We start from the raw sequence: 24,600 nt of genomic DNA, 5'->3' as shown, positions 1-24,600 counted from the left end.
AGGTGGCATGGAGTGGGATATTTTCAAGTCAAACAAACTGGAGGTAAGTGAGAGGAAATAGGAGATGGTGAATAAGAGAGAAGCTGGGAAAAGGAATTGGAAGCATGGAAGAGAGCTGGGTGAGATGATATAAGTTTCAAGCTGTAGAACGGAGTTTAGTTAGGTCAAGATGATGAGTAAGATTTAGGGTGTAGAGGAACGGTTCTCAAGTTCGGTTGGCTACAGCCCATGCTTTTGTGTTGACTTATTCGCTAGTTCAATGATCATTGAACTAGTGATTAAATCAACCCATTCATAGGCAAACCGAGGAGGGGTTTCCTAGTGCTTGGAAACCCCCTCCAAGCCTGGGGCACTGTATAATTGAGGTGGCTGGACCCTGCTCCCGCTTAACACGGCTCTGCTTGAAAAGGGAGAGCTGCTTGCACCTAACAGTAGTGCACCTAACAGTAGTGCACGCAGCATTGCCCACGTATATTATGGGGATAGGAAGGGTTGGAGAGCAGCCAAGCACTGTCTAAAATTATAGCCATACCCACTGGCGGCGTGGTGTGGAAACCCCCCTCTACAAATACTGCGTTTGCCCTTGCCATTTGGGTTGAAGTGATTAAGTTAACCCATTTGGGTTGAAAGAGATGGTAATTAAAACTTTGACCTTTCTGCAGCTACCACTGGGGTAGAACAAAGAAAGAAGTCTTGGTTAGATTGGCAGAAGACCTATGAAGACTTAGCATTAGCATTTGATTATCATCATTGCCATGTGTTTATATAGCACCACCAGTTCCGCAGCGCTGTGCAGAGAATATTTGCCACTCACATCAGTCCCTGCCCCATTGGAGCTTACAATCTAAATTCCCTAACACACAAAGGCAGACTAGGGTTTGTATATGTTAGCAGCCAATTAACCTACTATGGGAGGAAACCGGAGCACACGGAGGAAACCCACGCAAACACGGGGAGAACATACAAACTCCACACAGATAGGGTCCTGCTCAGGAATCAAACTCATGACCCCAGCGCTGTGAAGCAGACATGCTAACCACTGAATGTATGTATGTATGTATGTATGTATGTATGTATGTATGTATATATGTATGTATGTATGTATGTATATATGTAAGTAAGTATGTATGTATGTATGTATGTATATATGTATGTATGTATGTATGTATGTATGTATATATGAAAGTATGTATGTATGTATGTATGTATGTAAGTATGTATGTATGTATATATGTATGTATGTATGTATATATGAAAGTATGTATGTATGTATGTATGTATATATGAAAGTATGTATGTATGTATGTAAGTATGTATGTATGTATGTATATATGTAAGTATGTATGTATGTATGTATATATGTAAGTATGTAAGTATGTATGTATATATGTAAGTATGTATGTATATATGTAAGTATGTATGTATGTATGTATATATGTAAGTATGTAAGTATGTATGTATATATGTAAGTATGTATGTATGTATGTATGTATGTATATATGTAAGTATGTATGTATGTATGTATGTATGTATGTATATATGTAAGTATGTAAGTATGTATGTATATATGTAAGTATGTATGTATGTATGTATGTATGTATATATGTAAGTATGTATGTATGTATGTATGTATGTATATATGTAAGACATACCAAAATAGTTAAGTAAAATATATCCAAGGTTAATGCGTTCCAAGAACTTACCACTTTGTTTGTTTATAGTGTGTGATACTTTTTTTTTAATACATTTAGCAATTCAAGGACAATTATATAGGAAATTCTATGTTGACACCATTAATGTTGTTATAAATTGTGTACGTCCTATAATACTGCTCACGTGTTCCCCAAATAATGTGCCCGTTCTATGTCCCCTGTCACCTTCTCTCATTTCTCTTTCACAGATTGAAGACATGAAGTGGACTAAAGGAATGCCTGAAATCCCCCCTTCCGTCTGCAGCTTGCCCTGCAAACTGGGGCAGAGGAAGAAGATAGCGAAAGGCATGCCTTGTTGTTGGCAATGTGACCCGTGTGACGGTTATAAGTATCTGCTGGACGAGGTCACCTGTTTCCGATGTGCATTCAACATGAGGCCCAACCAAAACCGCACCGGCTGCGATCCCATCCCCATCATCAAACTGGAGTGGCACTCGCCCTGGGCTGTGATCCCTGTCTTTCTCGCTATGCTTGGCATTATTGCTACCATCTTTGTTATGGCCACCTTCATACGATACAATGACACCCCTATAGTCCGGGCATCTGGCCGGGAACTCAGCTATGTCCTATTAACAGGTATCTTCCTCTGCTACATCATTACGTTCCTCATGATAGCCAAGCCCGATTTGGCCGTGTGTTCCTTCCGGCGCATTTTCCTGGGCTTGGGAATGTGCATCAGTTATGCCGCTCTTTTAACCAAAACCAACAGGATCTACAGGATCTTTGAGCAGGGTCAAAAGTCAGTTACCGCGCCTCGACTTATCAGCCCCACCTCACAGTTGGCCATCACCTCCAGTTTGATATCTGTCCAACTTCTGGGGGTTTTTATCTGGTTTGGGGTGAATCCTCCCAACATCATCATTGACTATGGGACGGACATAGTGGATCCGGAACAGCGCCGGGGTGTCCTGAAATGTGACATTACGGATCTACAAATCATTTGTTCCTTGGGATACAGCATCCTTCTCATGGTTACATGTACTGTGTATGCCATCAAGACGAGGGGTGTGCCGGAGAATTTCAATGAAGCTAAGCCTATAGGTTTTACCATGTATACAACCTGCATCGTCTGGTTGGCTTTCATTCCAATATTTTTTGGAACATCACAATCAGCAGAAAAAGTAAGTACCTTCTCCTTTGTATATTATGATGGCATTTATGTACATTTTTTTTAGTGCTGTTTTGGCTATTCGGTTCCATAAGGGTCATTTATGAATTTGCAAAAATCTGGGCATGCCAAAATGTAGCTATCTGACCACCATGTGCATATATAGGTGTACGACCATTTGCGGGAGGAATCAAGATGGCAATGAGTATGCTAGAAAAAATCACTAATTTTGTTTTTGTTCCAACCACTAAATTTTGTACAACTTTTAGATTTCTCAGAAAATATTAGTCTTTGGAGAACCACTTGTTCGTTAAGTCAGGTCAGTAAATGGGTTGTCTCTATCTATATGTTGGACCAGAACTTCTGTAACAGAATAAATGGGTAAGACATTTACTGGAATGGGAGGGGCTGGACAACGCGATTCATGCCCACCTTGTGCCTACCTCCGATTGTGACGAATCGTGGACCTCAAAAGGACCCGGGCTTCTGGAAAAATGGGCAGACATTCACCTAAAAGCGTGTTTTATAGGGGCATACGGGCAAAGTTTGGGCAAATGGGGGGCAGGGCTTACTGTATCCCGATTATCAATGCCTCAGTTTTGGGAGGTATACAGGTAAGAGCTCCTGGCAATTTAGCCTGCACCAACTAATCTACTAATTTGGGAGTATCTTGGACATTCTAGGAGACTGGACAACTATGACAAAGCGTATATTATATCACATTTTTTTAATCGTATCTGGTCCACTTGTTTATAGCTGTAATTAACTGTTCTTAGCCGCGTGCTTTCCTGTGTAATCAGACTCAGCGCGGAGAAATGCGCGTATTACAAAATGACGATTGTACAGCATTAGACCAGTCATCACAAATGACCCGTGTGACCTGTACACACACCTCCATTTATCCAAAATCACTTCCTGGACACAGATAAATTCCACCAGAGACAACTGGGTCATTACAGGTCAGCACAACACTTTTATATGTCTCCAAGTTACTGAATCATCCATAAAGATCAGTTCTTTTATAGGTTAATGACTCCGGTTTGCTGACTGTTATTATCTATCTTCTAAATGGCAAAAGAAAATCATAGTTGTATATATTTTTTCAAACAATTCAGTTTGATTAATCTAATTGCAATAGCTTAGGTTTCACCGCTCAGGCACAGGAAGAGTGAAATCACACTTAAAATCGGCCCTGGGCTTTTCGCAGTTTTCTTTGAAATATTTTTTTAAAAAACTTTAACACAAGTCTCGGTTTTTTTTTGTTAAAATGTTTTGGTTCTATCCCCGGAGATTCGCCTCAGCAGTTTCCAACTCCGATCCCTCGAACTGAGCGGAGCAAATGTATTTCTTTGTCGTGTGATAAATTATTGTGTAATGATTGTTTCTGGAGAAATGGCTGGAGAATTGCAAAGTAAAAGAACGTCAGTGTATAATTTACTAAAATGTTAGGAGAACCCTCTTATTATGTGATAAAAGGATCTCACAGGCGAACGTCACATAGTTTACCATCGGGATTTATATTATTGCTGCACTAAATGGTGGTCATTTACACTGCTGTCCATTAGCACCTTCCGCACAATGTAAGAAGTCTTTTTATCTCCAGTTCAGCTGCGTCACTGACAGGCTGGGAACAGTGGGGGGAATGGAGAATTTTGGCAGCAGGCCTGCTGTCAGTGATCAGGAACTGAAAGGTTCTTGCCACTGGTTGTAATTCTGGGCCTAATATAAGGGCAAACGCAGGATTTGTAGAGGGGGTTTCCACATCACGCCACCAGTGGGCGTGACCAGCATGCAGGGGGCGTGGCTATAATTTTGACAGTGTTTGGCTGCTCTCCAACTCTTCCTATCCCTATAATATACATGGGCAATGCTGCGTGTACTACCGTTAGGTGCACACAGCTCTCCCTTTTCAAGCAGAGCCGTGTGAAGCGGGAGCAGGGTCCAGCCACCACAATTATACAGTGCCCCAGGCTTGGAGGGGGGTTTCCAGGCACTAGGATACCCCTATAAGTTAAACTTCCTCATCTCATAAATCTCATTTATATAATCTTGTCCCACAAAATGAAACCTTATATATTGCATGTGGTAACGTTATATCTTGCATGTGGTAACCAGCATAGACAGCATTTCGCAAGGAACATCCTGATCTGTCCAGCTTACCCCAGCAGATTGGTCTAATTTGCTCCAAAACAGTCACACACTGGCATGTTGACAGTTTTGTTTGGTCTGGAATACTCTACATGTTGCATCCCTTATTTATTTTATCCCTCCAAAATCAAGAGACCAGGGGGTAAATGTATCAAAGTGCAAGTTTACCAGCGTGTTTAAATTGCGGCAAAAAAATTGGAAATGTATCAAGCTGCGATTTTGAGACTCATGTTCAAAATCGCTGGTCATATCTGGCGATTTTGAGCGATGTAAACACTCACGAGTTTAGCAAACTCTCCTGTGTTTGGCAAACTCATCTGTGTTGTAACAGTGAGTTGTCAACACATCACTGTTACACTGGCCCTGGTAAAAAGTAAAAGAATAGATAAAAGTTTAAAAAAAAAAAAGCGTGGGGTTCCCCCTGCTATTTATGCTTAACCCTAGTGCTTAATCCTTTTTTGGAAGTATAAAATGGCTGGGAATGGGGCAAGCCGTCAAGATGGAGGTATAAATATTAAGGGACTGGGACACGGATCTTGGAAAGAAGAAAGAAGACATCTTTGGTGAGTTAGTGTATTTATTGTGGGGTTTTTATTTTTAATAAATATGTGTGGTTTGTACTAGGGTGTTGTTGTTTATTTAACTTTTTTCTTTGTGGAACTACAGGTCCCAGCAAGCCAGGGATGTCAGGGCATGTTGGCACTTGTGGTTCTCCAAGTGCCAACATGCCCTGGCTGCCGTGGGTATGCTGGTGCTTGTAGTTATACAAGCACCAGCATGGCCACACTGTTTTTGGCAACCTGGCTGGCTGGGACTTGTAGTTCCACCAAAAAAATTGGTGTCAGTTTGTTTTTTTTATACTTTATCGCCGTATTACCTTACTACCCACAGCTCAGGAGTAGTGGGAAGAGCCCTAGTGCTATCAGCACTGGGCTGGTTTTTTCTAGGGGGGGGGCCCGCTCATTTTTTTCGGCGGACCCCACTCCCTAGGGAATCCAGCCCAGCGCTGAACAGTCTAGGGTTGGTTAGTCATTATGGCAGGGGGACCCCTGCCGCGCGTCCCCCTGCTATAGTGCCCCCAGCCCTGGCTGGTTTGCCTAGTGCTGGTAAAGTGATAATCGGGGGAACCCCACGCAAAATTTTTCCCCGATTTTCACGGGACCAGCACTAGTCAGGCAGCACTAGGGTTAAGCATGAATAGTGGGGGGACCTCACGCTTTTTTTTTTTTTTAAACTTTTATCTGTTCTTTACCATTTTAACACTGCCAGGGCAGTGTAACAGTGATGTGTTTGTACAACACGCTGCATCAAGCAGCTTGTTGTATCTGGCGTGTTTTGAAGCAAACTCTCCTGAGTTTGCTAACTCGCAGCTTCATACATTTGAGAGCTGTATAGCTGCAGTGGCAAACAGTCGGGAGTTTGATCTCTGGCGATTTTGCAGGTAACGATTTTGACAGAAGCAGAACTCTGGCGATTTTGCATGAAATATCAGCTTCATACATCGGCGAGTTTCAGGGGCGGATCTAGAAAATTATTGTACCTGGGGCGATTTAGGGAGGGCGATTTAGGCCACGCCCCTTTCTAAAATCTTAGGCTGCCGGGAGCCGGGCAGCACACTGTCCCTGCCTGTCACGGCTGGACGGACCTGCACATACTGTGCAGCCGCCGGCAGCAAGTGTCTGCCTGGATCCGCCACTGGCGAGTTTCAACTCTCCCGAGAAAATCGCTGGAGTTGCAAAATCGCACCTTGATACATTTACCCCCTGATTGGCTGGCAGCAATGCTCTTATATTTGATACACTGTAGCACATATTTTGCTTCCCCATTTAAGATGTATTTGGCTAATGTGTTTTCAGAAATGTGCGTTGCAGCCGCTGCTGTTTGTCTCCCGGATTTTCTTGGCAGCCAGTTCCTCCTTATCACCCACCTACTTCTCCATTAATTAATCAGACTCCTTTGTAGCTATAAATTATGCACCGAAGCTGTCTTTGAACATGCCACAGAAAGCCTTGAGAGATAAAGGAAACATCCCTTAGCATGTATCGCAGTATAGAACAGTCCTGAGCAGATAGTTGGTAGACTATTAATTAGATATCGTGGCACTGGATCAATAAGAACCAGTTCAACCATTAGACCCGTTGTTGCATCTGTTTTAATTTTACCTTGTCAGCATGATAAATGGGGCCACGCTGTCAGCGGAATAGAATGGACTTTTTAGCTGCTAAATCATTTTGATTAGGAGATAGCAACCTGGCATTTGCTTCAAACGAAATGAAGATTGCAGAAATTAGCAGCGGAGGGGCGCAGAGGAAGGCTGGTGTGCGAGGGGACGGAGGGGTTGTATGCAATTAGCAATTTGCAGGCTGTGAGCCGGGCTGGTAAATTGATCTTTGCGGTGTCATGGCGAGGAGTCGGATGTTACCACCTAAGCTCTGCGGGTAGATACTGAACAATCTTTTCTGCATTACATGTATTGATTTTTGTTTTGTACTCTAAAATACACACACACACACACACACACACACACACACATACACATACACACTTTCATACTTAGTTATTTAGTTCAGCACTGAGGACAAGAACCTACTGAATAATTTGTAGCTGCAAAGTGGATTTAAACCCATGAACCCCGGCTGCTTATTTTTCAACCAAGCCGTGGAATAATCTGACATTCATCTACTGCATGGCGAGTATTTAACATTGGTTACCAATATGATTTAGCTACCTTTACCCCCTGTTTTGTTGAAAAGAGCAGAGAGGAGGTCTGTTCTTAGTATTTGAGACCACTCACCAGTCAGAAAAAGGACTACACTTCATCATCATCATCATCATCATCAACAGTTATTTATATAGTGCCAGCAAATTCCGTAGCGCTTTACAGTTAGCAACAAACACAGTAATAAAACAATACTGGGTAATACAGACAGAGAGGTAAGAGAACCCTGCTCACAAGCTTACAATCTATAAGACAATGGGAGTTTGATACATTAGGGCATGTGCTATATCATATTGCACATTGGTCCAGCCAGATTGCAAAGGTAGAAAGTATTGAGTGGGCTGTGTGATCAGTCACACAGCAATGTTGGTCAGAGGGTTGTTGTCTTGTGTTAGCTGTGTAGAGGGTGGTAATAGGGTAACCTAGGGAGATTAAGAGGGGGGTTGAGGAATATTATAAGCTTGCCTGAAGAGGTGGGTTTTCAGAGAACGCTTGAAGGTTTGAAGACTAGAGGAAAGTCTTACTGTGCGAGGGAGGGAATTTCACAAAGTGGGTGCAGTCCGGAAAAAGTCCTGTAACCGGAAATGTGAGGATGTGTTGAGAGTGGAAGAGAGACGCAGATCTTGTGCAGAACGGAGGTGTCGAGTTGGGAGATATTTTGAGACAAGTGAGGAGATGTCGGTGCAGTTTTGTTGGTGGCCTTGTATGTTAGTAGAAGTATTTTATATTGGATAAATACTTAGCAGAAAGGCCTTGGGGGTGATGTGGGGCCTGGGGGGAGTGTGGGGGGCATATAGATGCGTCACCCTCTGTACCCACGTTAGTTCCACCACTGTTGCAATCTAGTTTTATTGTTTGAAAAATATACCTAAGAGCCCCTAACTAAGTTAGGGGAGAAAGTTATTTCTCCCAAAGATTTTTTTCTGTTCCACTTTTATCTTGAACTACGAATGCGTAGAAATGCGAAAACGCAGCACATGGGGGCTAAGGAGAAACTCCAGGCAATGCTACTGGAGCATTTGTACCACTATGTACCAAATACATTAGGGCATTTATGATGCAAACCTGTTGCCTGCGACAGGTCTTTGTACCAGTACTTCTAGATAGTCTGCCCTGTGTACATCTCCTGGTGCACACCTACTCCCTGCGGTAGGTAGATGCCACCTTACAAGTCACTAATGGCATCCACAGACATATTCCCCGTAGAACAATCCAGGAATGAGAGTCAGTGAGGGCTGTAAGCTCCTTTTATAATGCAGTAGACATGTGACATCTGTAGATGATTGCTGATTGGCTAACTGTTACGTCCCATGCACTGTGATTGGCCTGATTCTCCAGGGGGCGTGACATTTTGACAAATCTGGACCGATATGTGAATTTCTGAATCTTACAATGAGTCAAATAGATTTGTCCTTTTGTCATTAATGCCGTATATGACAACACCCAGGGAATAGTGCGCACGGCAGTGATGTCCTACGCGTTACGCTTCATTCCCTGCTGACGGTCACAACGTAATAACATTTATGCTTCTGATCAAACTTTGCCAATAGCAGCAGTGCTACAATTTCCTTCTCTAATTAGCAGCTGTCTTGGGGTGTCCCCTACAGCTGTTATGGTATGTATGTGTATGTATATATATATTAGAGAGAGAGAGAGAGAGAGAGACAGGCAGAGAGAGAGAGAGAGGTAGAGGGAAAGAGAGAGAGAAGGAGGGGGACATGAGATAGAGAGAAAGTGTGAGAGAGAAAGAGAGGGAGACAGAGAAAAGGAGAGAAAGAGAGAGAGAAAGAGAGTGGGAGACAGAGGGAGAAAGATGGAGACAGAGGGGGGGACAGACTCAGAGAGAGAGACAGAAAGAGTGAGATGAGAGACACTGAAAGGAAGACAGAGAGAGAGAGAGAGAGAGAGAGAGAGAGAGAGAGAAACAGAGACAGAGAGAAAGGGAGACAGAGAGAGAAGAGAGACAGTGAGAGAGATAAAAAGAGCGAGAAGATAGGCACTGAGAAACAGAGAGAGAGAGAGAGGGAGACAGACAGAGAGAACAAGAAGAGAGACACTGAGAGAGATAAAAAGAGCGAGAAGATAGGCACTGAGAAACAGAGAGAAAGAGAGAGGGAGACAGACTGAGAGAGGGAGACTAAAAGAGAGAGGGAGACAGAGAGAGCGATAGGAGATACACTCTCTCTCTTTCTCTGAGAGAGAGAGGGGGGAGACAGACTGAGAGAGTGAGACTGAGAGAGAGAGACAGACTGAGAGAGAGAGACTGAGAGAGAGAGAGACAGACTGAGAGAGTGAGACTGAGAGAGAGAGAGACAGACTGAGAGAGTGAGACTGAGAGAGAGACAGACTGAGAGAGAGCCTGGCATTTCCTTGTGCTCATAAACAGTTTAGCTGTACCCTCCAGACCAGACATACAACAGTAATCAGGAAAATAAATTATTCTTTTACCTTAGTCATTCAACTCCTGACCGCTCACTTAAAAGGCCTCTATTCTAAAGTGCGTTTTCAGCAGCCACATTGAAATGACTGCTATTAAACCAGAGCAAACTAAATATCAGTCATTTATCAGAGCAATTTTCTGTTGCATTTTGTCTCTTGCAATTTAACAAACCCAAGTAATATGTTTTGGGGACAGCTAAGGAGGTGTGCGAGTGCTGTCATTGTGCCGCTAATGACCTGTCCACACAGTCCCTGAAGGTTATATATCTCCTTCTCAATGACAGCGCATTAGGCCAGCTGATTTAACCCTTCAATGCCGTGCCAGACCGAAAAGGGTTTCCACAAGCAATGGTCGCTGGCTTTGTAGCAGCAACAAGTTGTTTTCATACTGCATGCAGACAATTCCCCATGAGCAATTGCCCTCAGTTGAAATTTCTTGGAAAAGTGCAGGAAAAATGTTCTCTGGAAGCAATTGCTCCTAGGCAATTGGTTACTAAATCATAGGGCAGCACTGTGGCTCAGTGGTTAGCCTGTGTTTGATTTCCGACCATGGCCTTATCTGTGTTGAGAATGTATGTTCCCCTCATGTTTGAGTGGGTTGCCTCCGGGTGCTCCAGTTTCCTCCCACACTCCAAAAACATACTAGTAGGTTAATTGGCTGCTATCAAGTTGACCTTAGGCTCTCTCAGTCAGTGTGTGTTTATGTTAGGGAATTTAGACTATAAGCTCCAATGGTGCAGGGACTGCAACATCCTGGCATATGTTTTAGCTACTGTATCCCTTTTCTAAACTGGTAGTTTATTGGGGTTTATTATAGTTTAATCTCTTTGTCTTTAAAGCTGCCCATACATGGCAGTAGAGATGCTCAAAATTATCATGGTCACGTCAAAAATGCAGATTCAATTTTGTGGTTCAAAATTTGTCAGCTGGCGTTTGCCTTTTGTGTTAAATGTATAATTTTGAAAGTTTTTATTATTAAATACTGTTTTGCCATTTTTAAAACGAATTCAAACAGCGAGCATCACTTTGCTCAAAGCTCAAGCTTCACTATTTGCACTTGAAGACAGCTAGAATGTATAAATTTAAGCTTGAACATGTTTCATCCCGTGCAGCGTGCTCTAATTTAACTCTAAATTTTGAGAAATTTTGGCAAATTCTAAAATGTTTGTACCGATTCAATGAACCGGTTTCAGACTCAGTTTGGGACAGGTTTGCCCTAGACTGACCAGGCTAGCCCTATGTGTGAGAGCTCTAGGGAGGTAAAGCTTATCACTCTAAACCAGACTTGGCTGCTTTTCGGACCTGCCCTCCAATGTACAAGTGCGTTATTCACCTCAAATCATGTCATCGAGGACCCAGCGTGGCGTACTCTGCAAGTATGCACTAAACTTGCATTTTTAACAAAGCGTTTTTATACCACAGGTCTGATGGTCTTACAAGACTGCAATTCTTACGGGTAAACTGAAACATAACAAAGACTGATAGTTCCGTGCTTGTCAAAAGAAAGTCCACAGCGACTAATGAGATGTTGTCTTTGATGTCTCTGGTACAAATCAGATTAATGAAAGTAAAGATTTTATTGCTTTCAGTATTTTTGTCTTTCATCTTTCAGACAGGTTTTGTGCTTTTGTTGTGTCCCAGTTTAAACTCTTTGCAGGGAAATGATTAGTGACTGGACGTCTTAAAGCTTGTTGTACCTGGTCTGAATTGCATCACTGTTTGGTTAACTGTTAACAAGACCCCAAACTGTCCATATCTCCCAATTGTCCAGATTTGTGGACCCTGACAGGGACAAAGCTTAAGGGGAACATATGCAGGGAACCGTTGGAAATTTGTCATGGTATAAAGCAGTGGATCCCAAACTTTTTTAGTTCAAGACACCCTTAGGGTCGCCATCATTTTTTGAAGGCACCCGTAAGCCAAAATAATCACCAATTAGTCCCCCGCCTTGCTTACCACTGGCTCTGGCTGAGGCACCCCTGTGAGATCGCTGAGGCACCCCAGGGAACCTAGGCACACAGTTTGGGAACCACTGGTATAAAGGATCAGGGTGTGTCATACCTGCACCACGTTTGGGCAGCTCCTTTCATTTCTCCAGTACTTTCATCAGTTTTGTGAGTCTGACAATAGTCTTTACAATGCTCGCTGCTAATGTATAATGCAGGACTGGTATTTTTAGAGACAGAATAGAGTTTTAGCCTGTTGTATGAAGCCAGCCACATTATCCATCCTTTTTAGTGCTCTCATTATCATTGTCTGGTGTTGGTGAATTTCTGGAGAATATCTCTCGCTGTAATGACATGATTAAATGGGTCACTAGCTCTTGAACTGTGAGCTGTATTTAATCATGGAAGCTGGCCCTGAGATTTGAGACTCTCAGACAGTGTTGGATGTGCTGGAGCCGGCAATCTGTCGTGCAGAGTAGACGTATCAGGTTCTCGTTGTACTCAGGTTGTGGTCCAAACCCCTTGTCCAGAGATCCCACTGTGCCCATCATCATCATCATCATTTATTTATATAGCGCCAGCAAATTCCGTAGCACTGTACAATTGGGAACAAACATTAATAAAACAATACTGGGTAATACATACAGGCAGAGAGGTAAGAGAACCCTGCTCGCAAGATTACAATCTATGGGACAATGGCGGTTGATGAATATTATAAGCTTGTCTGAAGAGGTGGGTTTTCAGAGAACGCTTGAAGGTTTGAAGACTAGAGGAAAGTCTTACTGTGCGAGGGAGGGAATTCCACAAAAGTGGGTGCAGCCCGAAAAAAGTCCTGTAACCGGGAATGGGAGGATGTGATGAGAGTGGAAGAGAGACGCAGATCTTGTGCAGAACGGAGGTGTCGAGTAGGGAGATATTTTGAGACAAGTGAGGAGATGTATATTGGTGAAATTTTGTTGATGGCCTTATATGTTAGTAGAAGAATTTTATATTGGATTCGTTGAAATACAGGCAGCCAATGTAGAGACTGACAGAGTGGCTCAGCAGAGGAAAAACGGTTTGCAAGGAAAATCAATCTAGCCGCTGCATGCAAAATAGATTGTAGGGGTTCAAGTCTGACTTTGGGAAGACCAGTAAGGAGGGAATTGCGGGAGATGATGAGTGCATGAATTTAGTTTTCTGCGGTGTCTTGTGTGAGATATGTGCCCATCTCTGTAATATCGACTGACCACTTTACACAGCAACTAATCGGTTATGTACAACGTGGAACAGAATGTGTATCTGTACAGAGGACAGTGTAACGTTACAACCAGACAGGAGGGAAGTTTGCTAATCAAACTTCGTGGTGGAAAGGGCCGTTATGCCACAAAGGTACGACGTTTTCCTTCTCCATTCAGCAGAATGGATGTTTCTTTCAACGGGGGAGATTCAATTAGCTGTGAGGTCTTGTAGGAACCTCACACAATGTGTCTCCCCGGAATGTTTCTGATAATTATCTACGAGATCTCGGCACTCATTGAATCGCCCCCTATATTTGTAAATTCTGGTTTGATGGATTTTATAGTCTATGAATAGAGCTGGGGAGACGTTCTGCTGTGTGGTGTGACCCGGGCGGCACTGGGAACATTTGGGACCTCGTTTAGAGTTGGACGCAAAGTCTGTTTTAGGCGCATCCAACAAAAAAACACTATCACGCATGTGCAGCAAGCACCAAATCCGCCTGCATCTTGGACGCAATTAACACTCGCGACAGCTTGCGACTATGAGAGAATGGGAGGAACGCGGAATTGTGAAGGCGTGACCATGTAAATACATCCTAGTCGCAGTGAGGCGCAGACGCAACACACGTCAAAACAGGGCTACGGCTGTGCGGCAGGAATTAGGTGGCGCAAGCGGTTAGCTAGCTGCAGGAACTGCTCGTAGCTCCATAGGGTATTAAGAGTGGGAGGCAAATGGGGTTGCTTGCCACTCGTAACACCCTACCAAGCTGCGGCACACTCCCACTCCTACACTTCTTAAACGGACTTTGCGTCCGACTCTAAATGAGGTCCTTAATGCCAAGTTCCACTAGTGAAACGGGCAAACCTTTGTTGCCAAAAGCGGAACTAGTTGAGAATTCAGCAGAGCAGTTTTGCAAAATTTGCCCATCTGTAATCACACTAATCTTCAATCTTTACTGCCGTTGATCCAGAGCATTTAAAACAAGGCTCAATGAAACAACCAGTATGTAATATTAGCATTTTGTAAGAAATAAGGGCCGTGACAGTGCAAAGATTCAGCCCGGCCAACAGAGCGGCGAGCCTCTTAAATATCAAAGTGTCACACAGTGGGACAGAGTGACGTGGCAGCTCTGTATTACATATGTATTCGTGGATGTTAATAAGAGCTATTTTATGTACACCAACGTGTATTTTAGATTAGTTTACATTTGACATAGATTTGTATCCCCTTCTCTGCTATAAAGACTCCTGTATGGAGACTGTACACAATGCAACGCTGGGAACTAGTTACTTTATAAAATATATCAGCACAGTTCTATATCTTGTTATCACCCTTTTCAAACCTCTGACCAAAACTGGCATTATAACCATGGTGGCGTTATAATGATGGTGATATGTAATAAAATATATTACATTTTAATGCACTTTTGTGCCAAAAAAATGCTTTTTGGTAAACAAGATTGATGTTAAAAAGCCGGAGCTGGTTTCAGTAGGGAGCGCGGGATTTACTGGTTAGGATACTTCCTTGCCGCTATATGCCTTGAGATGTATGTTGATGTTATTTTTATAGTATTTGTATCACCTTTCTGCATATTGATACTATCGCTGTTGCTGCAATTTTGGGTTCCTTGGGGACGATGTTTTTGTGGTCATACAGGTCTGACCAACAGGAAAATCCTTTTAGCAGCACAGAACGGTGAACTTGCTCACATTGTATTACAATCATTTTAGTTGGCCATATATTGTGATCATGTGACATTATGTATTGTGGGTGCGATTTGTTTAAAAAGAGATTATCATGATATTTTTTTTTATCATCTGCAATGCTTTTAAATATAGTAACATAGTAACATAGTAACATAGTTGATGAGGTTGAAAAAAGACACCAGTCCATCAAGTTCAACCTATTTTGGATCTCCTGCGATCCTGCACTTATATTTGAAATTAATCCAGAGTAAGCAACCGCCAATCTGTTTCAATTTTGAAAATCCCCCCAGACTCAATATTGCAATCCAATTTTTACCCTATATCCAATACTATCCTTTATTTTAAATTAACGGTCGTATCCCTGGATATACCTTTCCGCTAAAAATTTGTCTAACCCTTTCTTAAACATATCTATTGAATCTGCCATCACAACCTTCCCTGGCAATGAATTCCATATCTTGACTGCCCTTACTGTAAAGAACCCCTTCCTTTGCTGGTTTTGAAATTTTCTCTTCTCTAACCTTAGGGGATGACCACGTGTCCTGTGTATGGTCCTTGGGGTAAAAAGTTCCCATGAAAGCTCTCCGTATTGACCCCTAATGTATTTGTACATAGTAATCATATCTCCCCTTAGACGCCTCTTTTCTAAAGTAAATATGCCTAAACTGGCTAACCACCCTCGTAACTTAATGACTCCATACCCTTTATCAATTTTGTGGCCCTTCTCTGAACCCTTTCTAGTTCCAAATTATCTTTTTTATAGAGTGGTGCCCAGAACTGTACTGCATATTCAAGATGAGGTCTTACCAACGATTTATACAGTGGCAAAATTACACTGTTTTCCCTTGCATCTATGCCCCTTTTTATGCATGCCAATAAATAGTGATAGTATAGATAGTGCACTATCTATAATCAATGTAGACACAATACAAATTTAAGTTAATATTCCCCCCCCTCTTGATTTGTACCTTATATAAATACAAATTAAAATTATATATATGATAGAAATGTAATATTTTATATTCACATTATTCATATATTATTTATTTGCACATTGTGGCATTTACCTATGATATGCAAAATAGCTGAGGCACGGTGCAAAAATCCACTTTATTGGAGATCCACCTTGATTTGCGCAGATGCAGCTGGTTGTAGATGGGTCTGTGGAGTAAGACGGAGGTGTTTGCAGAGGATGAGGAGAGTTGGGTGAGAAAAGTTGGACAGAATGAGGACATTCTGTGCTTAATATGCAGTAGGTGAGCGGGCACCAGTGCTCCCAGTTTGCAGAGCCTTACAGAGGTGAGACATGACTCCCTCTGGGGGGTGCTGGTGCCCATCAATTACCTTCCTTGCCCCAACATTCCCACCCACAGGACAAACATGTCAAAGCCCTAAAATCAGGACTTAGTAGGTATTTATGGGTTCCATTCTCAAACCTTTTACTAGTCCTAAAAACAGAGATGCTCAGACTCAGTTCCCTGAGAACCGAACACACCCGAACCTACTAGATCCGAGTCCCAAGCCGGCTCGGTACTTTTGCGCGCCCTCGGTATTGAAAACGAGGCAAAACGTCATTGTTACATTGTCGGATCTCGCAAATTTTGGATTCTATAAGTACCGCCCTCCACGTCGATCCAGCGCCATTTCACAGAGGGACACAGAAGGGGTAGCACAGTTCTTGGCAGTCTGTAGTGCAGTTGGGCAGCGTAATAGATAGAATAGAAAGAGGAGGGGTAGCAGTGTTCTTCAAAGTCTACAGTGACATTCAGGAGAGCTCCATTGCTCCATTGCTAATTGTCATTGCTGAAATAGAAATAATAGGTCTGGCAGGCTTGGTCTTCTAAATCTGCAGTCACATTGTACTGTGTTATATAGGTACCATACAAAGAGGAGAGCTCCATTGCTAATTGCCACTTTTCTTTACTGCAACTGCTGTGTGCCAATGTGTCCTAGATGTGCTAGGAACTGCCGTGTGTTTGTGTCATTGATCTGTCGCTTACCATCCAGCCAGGTCGCTGCAGTATTTGTCCCAAAGTGTATGAAAATAATATTGTGACCTGTGAGGTGGTCAAAATCGACTGCAAATGACTTGAAATTAGTGTTATTGAGATTAATAATAATATAGGGGAAAAATAAGAAAATATATGTGATTTTAGAAAAAAAAAAAAAAAAAAAATCGGGATTTTAGAAAAAAAACCAAAAACGGATCCAAAACCAAAACCAAAACACGCAATGGCGGTTTTTCCAAAACCAAAACACGGGGGTCATTGAACATCAGTAATTAAACATGTATTTTGATTGCACAGCTGACTCCGGAGGTAACCCCCATTCAATCCTCATGCAAAGCATTTGGGGTGATACCTATATCCTCCTTCTTCTGTTATCATCCTCTCAGGATGCCAATAACAGAAAAAAAATATTTTAAAACTGCTTTTTTTAGGGAATTTTTTTTTTTTTTTTTATTCAATAGATTTTTAATATCTTTTTTTTAAAAAAGTATTTCTATCTATTTTTACACAATTTATTTTATGATTTTTTTTAATTTTTTTTAATAGTGCCACTGAAAATCCAAGTCTGGCCTTTTAGTTCCCCTGCGAATGCACGAAACCGCCTAGCCGGCACGGGTATGCGCGTCTCCCCCATTACCGGCCTGGCAAATCGTTAAGTTAAACCTGACCGCCCCTGGGACGGTGTCACTGACGCAGCCGAATCTCGCTCCGCTGCCGCAGAGATATTTTATTGATAAATTTGCGGCTGTAACAAATTTCCTACCACCGCGGCGATAGAAAATCATTATAGCTGCTTTTTAATTAATAGGCTCGTTAGTGATAATACAGACTACTACTGTATACTGCATAGTGAAAAAGCAATGTTGAGATGGGAATAAGGCACAGATACTGTAAAATGGTAAAATACACATAATAGCGATCAGCAACCACAACACAAATTAAGACAAAGGGCTAGATTTACTAAGAATCGAGTTTTTATAAATGCTTAGTGGCGTCTGTGTGTGAAAAAAAACAACAAGTTGCAGCGCCACCTGCTGGGCAGAGTTATACACTGACCTACTAAATTCTTAGTGTGTGTGGGAAAAAAAATTCAAAAAGGGCTGAAATTTGGTAGGGCTCAAACTCCTTTTCGTGAGGTAATTTTACCTCATGAACACACATGTGTAGAGGCGTGCGTTAGTGTGTGTGTGGAAAAAACTATTTTCTCAGAAAGGGCTCATCCAATTGACCTGAAATTTGGTATACTGACATTATTTGACAAAAAAATTAGAATAGTCAAGTCAGTTAACTTCCATCATCCCCCCTTCCCCCCATGGGAGGGGTAGTAAAGGCTAAATTTACGAGTTGAGGGGTCAAACTCATTTTCGTGAGGTAATTTTACCTCATGAACACACATTAAAAAGGGTGCTTGCGTCGGGAAGTAACGCTCTTCCCCTGAGGAGGCCTGGGCTAGGCCCAAATGCATGACAAGAACCTTTTTAAGACCTTAAGTAGCTTGATTTGACTAGAATGCATGAGTATCATGCACGGGTTAACTTGTAATATTATATATTTACATTTCCTACTTAATATAATGCTATAATAGTGTCCTTTAAAAATATATATATAAAAAAAATTCTCTCATAAGTTAATAGTGAATTTATCTTGTTCCGTTATAAATAAATAATGATTTTCCAAATAATTAAAATGTCAATGATGCTTACTTTTCTCTTATGTTCTGAATGGCAAAATAGCTCAAACAGCAGCAGTTTGATCAATTTCGCCACTCACAACCACCTCTTTCATTTTGGCCGTTTGGATGGCTGTTTTACAGTAGCTTTGAAAACCCCCGCTTAGTAAATCCGGCTGTTTGCATGTTCATCATTGTTAAAATTGGGATGGTGGTTTGTAAAGGGGTGGTTTGAAAAAATGCCAGTTCTGGCTATTTTAATGGCGGTTTGGGCTTTAGTAAATCCAATAGCCGAAAAGCGGCAGTTTGAGCAAACCGTCCTTTAGTAAATCTAGCCCAAATACAGTTTGTGCTATTCTCTCTGCTGTCCTATGTACAGGCTCTAATATATAAATGTCAGGAATACCCCTCATTCATCTTATATTTACTGTCACGTGTACAGATTCCACGTTCTTTGCAGGCTATACCCACATGGCGTCCATATGGCAAAACAGACATTAATAGTAGAACGCCTATGCACAGATTATATTTAGCATTTGCTTTAAATATACACAATCTTTGCATCAGCTGCATTGTCGGCTGACAAAACAATAATTGTTAAAATTCAGTGACGTCCTATAAACCTTATAAAAGTGACAAACCTAACACATAGCAGCATGCAGTGAAAATATATGCAGACACCTTACTTGCCAAGTGTTTTTGTTACCCCTCCAGGATCTATTAACCGTGAGTCACGCCCTGCAGGCCTCCATCCCTCAGTAGGAAGTAGCAGGGTGCGGGAGAGTGGTCTGCTCTCCGGGGAGTCCGGGAGATCTGCCTAGAATTCGGGCAGAAGTATGGGAAACACTGCCAATGGATAATGCAGATAAAATGTAAACTCGCAAATTAAAATGGAAGAAAATATAGTGACGAATTTACTGACACAAAATATATACATTGAGAAGCACCTTACATACCCCTGGAGGTCGCCCGTATAGTATGGCAGCCTGCACTTTGTGTCTGTAGCTGTAATTTAGTACAGGACATTTTGGGGGTGATCTGATTCAGTGAATTTATCCAGTTTACATTTTTTAGGGGTAAGAAAATATTTTTTCCACCCTGTGAGGCTAAATCGGCAGCTGTCTCACTTCCTCTGGATCAATTAGCATTTATGAAAGGATGCTTGTGATGTTCCTGTGTCTCTCTTCAATCGGACCAACTATCTGTATTTGCTGAGCTCTGTACAGCCGCGTGGCATTTGTGTTTTGGCTCTTCCTGATATTCGACAGTTGTTGCCGTATCTCTGCGCACTGTAATAAACCCGGACTGTAACGTTGATTAAATCTGCAGGTGTTTATTTGCTGGTCTCTGGCCAAACCATGGGATGAAAACAGAATTTTACACTCAATTCCAATGCTCAGATTGTGCCGTTATAACATCCAAGCAGCGCTCTGATACTGAGATATACGCGGCCGCTATCTCCTTCCCAGGGAGACTACAAATGGCTAAAGTTTGTTTTTACGCTGTTTCAGAGAGTTCTACGAACAACCGGCAAACGCTACATCAGTTACCAGTTATTTACCAGTATTTCACAATACTGGGCTAAAAGAAATAATTTGTTGATGAAATATTTTTTTTCACCTTAAAATGTCTACGGCTATTAAAATAATGTTACATTGTAGCCAGGGTCGGACTGGGTCATAAAGGGCCCACAGGGGAAACCTTTGGTTGGGCCCCACCTACTGACATTTAGCTCTGCAAATCGATGTGGAGGCCAAATGAAAAATCTATATTTACATTACATATTTAAAGGGAAATACCATCATCATCATCATTTATTTATATAGCGCCACTAATTCCACAGCGCTGTACAGAGAACTCACATCAGTCCCTGCCCTATTGGGGCTTACAGTGTAAATCCCCTAACATACACACACAGACAGAGAGAAAGACAGACTAGGGTCAATTTGTTAGCAGCCAATTAACCTACCAGTATGTTTTTGGAGTGTGGGAGGAAACCGGAGCACCCGAAGGAAACCCACACAAACACGGGGAGAACATACAAACTCCTCACAGATAAGGCCATGGTCGGGAATTGAACTCATTGAACTCCAGTGCTGTGAGGCAGAAGTGCTAACCACTGAGCCACCGTGCTGCCCCATATGCAAATATGTGTAAAAAATGGAGAAATGTATTTTTAATACTACCTGCAATTGATGAATATCTGTGACCTCCTGATTCTCAGGTTGTGCTACTGCTGGATTCAGGCTGGTCTGGTCCAGGGCCCCTGATGCTACTCAGTTCCTGCCATTTGCTCGCACCTTACCTCTCTCTGATCACAGACTTTACCTGTTGATCCAGTTGCTTCCTAAGTCTTCAGTTCTTACCTCCCCTAAACCTCATATCTCCCCTCTGCCGTCCCTGCTTCCTAGCCTTTATGTCATTTCCAATTGCCTCTTGTTCACTTTTTAACCCACTTGAACCACTGTATGTATACAAATATATATATTTATATACATACATACACACAGTGAGTAAAATAGGAGTGTAGATAGTGGTACGCCATACCACCACTTCTCCTGCTTTGATTGTAAAATGATCAAACTCCATTCACTTACATTTTTCATGCCGTCACTTCTAAATTTTAATTTCAACCACTGTATGTGTGTGTATATATATGATTTTTATTCCTTAACAGCTAAGGGGTATGTAAAGGAGAATGGGAGTGTAATAGTGCTCTGTGTTCTAGTCCTCAGTCTGTGTTTATTAACACTTCAACCACTGGAATATGCTGCTGTTTATCACACGGAAGTTGAAAAGCGATGCTGAATTGCCTGCTGGTGTCTTGATTGTGCACCTTATATACATACATTATATACATTACAGTTGTTGGATATATTATTGAACATAATATTCAAGACACAGTATATTTTGCAAAAGGTCTGCAAAGGTCATTAGACAAATTTAATGTTCGGACTGTGTTTTGTTTTGTGATATCTTTCTAATTTATTACCCTGTTGTCCTTTGAGGGCTCATTGCAAATGTCTACATGAATGACCTGTCTGCTTTATATGTACAAGCTGACAAAGGGCATGGCAAGATACTGGTACAAAATATATAGAAGGTGTTTTCATGTTTAAATATTTACCCCTTATCTGTTTATCTCCCCTTGTCCGCACCCCGTTGTCAGTATCTCTTGTCCATCCCCAGGACTTATTCTGTACCCCTGGTCTCCCTTTCTTTTCTGCCCCTTTCTTCTTTTTATGTGCCCTTATCTTGCTTCTTTCATCAGCATCATCATCACCATTTATTTATATAGCGCCACTAATTCCGCAGCGCTGTACAGAGAACTCACTCACATCAGTCCCTGCCCCATTGGAGCTTACAGTCTAAATTCCCTAACATACACAAAGACTATGGTCATTTTTGATAGTAGCCAATTAACCTACCAGTATGTCTCTGGAGTGTGGGAGGAAACTGGAGCACCTGGAGGAAACCTACGCAAACACGGGGAGAACATACAAACTCCACACAGATAAGACCATGTTCGGGAATTGAACTCATGACCCCAGTGCTGTAAGGCAGAAATGCTAACCACTGAGCCACTGTGCTGCCCACATCTATTCTTCTTCTCTTCTCCTTCACAGCACCGTCTCTTGCCAGCTTTTCAGTCTGCCCGTGTTACTTCCTGCTGTTGGGAAGCCGCGACCTGTGATCTCGGAGTCACAGGTGTCCGTCTACCTGTGCAGCAGCATCCGGAGCCAGCACATCTATGTAATTAGGAGGGAAGACAATTATGACTCCCTTCCTTCACTGTTAGTGACTGGGGGCTTACTGAGAGCAGGGCCCAGTGGGGATCCCTCCCAGTGCCCCTGTGGGCCAGTCCGACACTGATTGTAGCAATAAGTGTTATTTTCTTAAATAGGTCCGACAAGTCACTAACATTCTAAAATGATGCTGCAACTGGTGAAATACCTGGATCTTATCTGTCTGAGCAGTCACATGAGTTGTTAAATTGTCCGCTGGTCCTGTTGTGTCCGACCCGCGTACGGAACTGAGGTCCAGGGCTTATTATGTTTGTGTCTACGTCAGTCTGCATGGTAGATAAATATTCTGTTAAGGTTTCAAGTTAACTGTGTCATTGACATTGATTTATGGCGGTGTTAGGCTGCCATCTTTCCTGCCAGGCTGGATGGGATTTGTAGTGCCACCAATTGATTTAGATGTAGCAGAATAAAACTGTATCAGCTCTCGTCCCGACCGAATGACTCTCAGAAGCTGCAGATTTTGGTTCCTTCTCCGCTTTGCGCCTCCTCATTCCGTCCTCTCTGCTAGTTAGTATTCCTAACACAGCCGCTGGCCATAACTGCATGTTTGCACATTTGCTGTAATAATCCTTTAATGTGAATATGTAGTTTGGTTAATTAACAGCTTTGAAAAGCAAGTGCCCAGAGCTGAGTCCTGCCCTGCGTTTCTAATTACCTGTTGTGCAGGCGGCAGCACCCCTCCCCCAGCTACAGGTTCAGAGACAACGCTGACGGCTTGACCGGCTCTCACAGGAAAAAAATGAGTAACTTTGCACCTTGGCAAAACCATGTTACATGGAAGGGGGGGGTACATTTGAGATGTAGATACATATTTATAGTTAGGGTAGGGTATGTCCTAGATATAGTTAGGGTAGGGTATGTCCCAGCTTTAAATTTTAGTGTAAAAATAAAGCTATCAGGTATTTGTGTGCTACATGAAAAAACTTTTTAACTTATGTGCAAATTAATAAACTAATTTGCACCCCTTGTATTGTAACATGGTTTGTCCAGGAGAGCATTTACTCCTTTTTTTCCTCCTTACTTTCCATAATGAATCAGGCCACAGTTTCCTTTTCACAAGTCTTTGATGTGCACTATTGTCCATCTCTGTGCTTTCTTCTTTGAAGACTTTTAGACAGCCTCAGCTTATCGTTAACCTGCCGTCTCCTACATCGCATGTAGCTATGAGCCCCCAGGTACCTCCTTCACCCACAGAGCATGAGCGACCCATTTGCACATTCGGTTGTCTTGGGGGGAGCAGAGGATGCTTCCAGTGGTATTGCCTGTGGTTGGGTCGTGTGGGGGGCATACATCGTGGGCTGCCAGCTGATCGCAGTGGGATGATGGCTACAAGATGTCTGGTGGTCCGGTTGCGGTGCTCAGTTGGCCATCCGCTCTTCTCTCCATGTTTGGGCTGGGTGGGTTTGCGTTTCTTTGGGTGCTGCATGCCCTCCCCTACGTTACCTGTAGCCATGATCCCATGTGTGCTGGCTTCACCCATGTTGCATGAGTGAGGCATTTGCGCATTTGTTTGATGCTATTCGCATGCAGTATACCTGCGGTTGATACACGTTGATTGTAGACTCGCGTGGTTTTGAATGTGTATTCATGTTGACTGTAGCCAGGTGCCCGTGTACTACACAAGGCTATAGGACTAAATCCACCCAGTTGTCTCCAGTAGAGTTTCCTGGATGATTCAGTCTTCTCACTTAGACCTGTAGGAATTTTCAGGAAGGACTAAGGATGCAAGAAGATGTCCCCGTCAAGCCTTCATGCTACGATCTCTAATTACTTGTGCAAGCTCACGATCTTCCTGTTATAGTGGAAACTGATCTTTAATGCTGGAGCTGATTAAGGATTTGTGGGCAGATCATGGTCATTATAATCATCATCATAAGTATACCATAGGGTAACAAAGATATCATATCATATTATTGTTAATTACAACTTGTTCTCACCATCCATATATGGAAGATATGATGACACGGCAAGACCACAATTTAAATGAAATGACAATTAATTTCAACATGTTTTAAATTCTTGATGATTATGGTGCCCTCCACGACGACAATGGTGCCCTCCACGACGATGATGGTGCCCTCCATGATAGCGATGGTTCCAACCACGATGACGATGGT

At 42.4% G+C, this 24,600-nt stretch overlaps 1 protein-coding gene across 1 annotated transcript in view; it reads left to right on the top strand.

Moving 5' to 3' along the window:
* The window catches only part of GRM7 (glutamate metabotropic receptor 7), a 272,407-nt gene that overhangs the window by 178,127 nt on the left and 69,680 nt on the right, over positions 1 to 24,600 (top strand). Inside the window, exon 8 of the mRNA XM_075183745.1 lies at positions 1,901 to 2,833. Coding sequence (XP_075039846.1) covers positions 1,901 to 2,833 — 933 coding nt within the window. The remainder of the gene's footprint in view (positions 1 to 1,900; positions 2,834 to 24,600) is intronic.

This window comes from Mixophyes fleayi, chromosome 8, assembly GCF_038048845.1.
Source record: "Mixophyes fleayi isolate aMixFle1 chromosome 8, aMixFle1.hap1, whole genome shotgun sequence".
In the NCBI taxonomy this organism is placed as follows: Eukaryota; Metazoa; Chordata; class Amphibia; order Anura; family Limnodynastidae; genus Mixophyes; species Mixophyes fleayi.
Note: the sequence above shows the minus strand (reverse complement) of the source record. Positions and strands in the feature narration are given on the sequence as shown.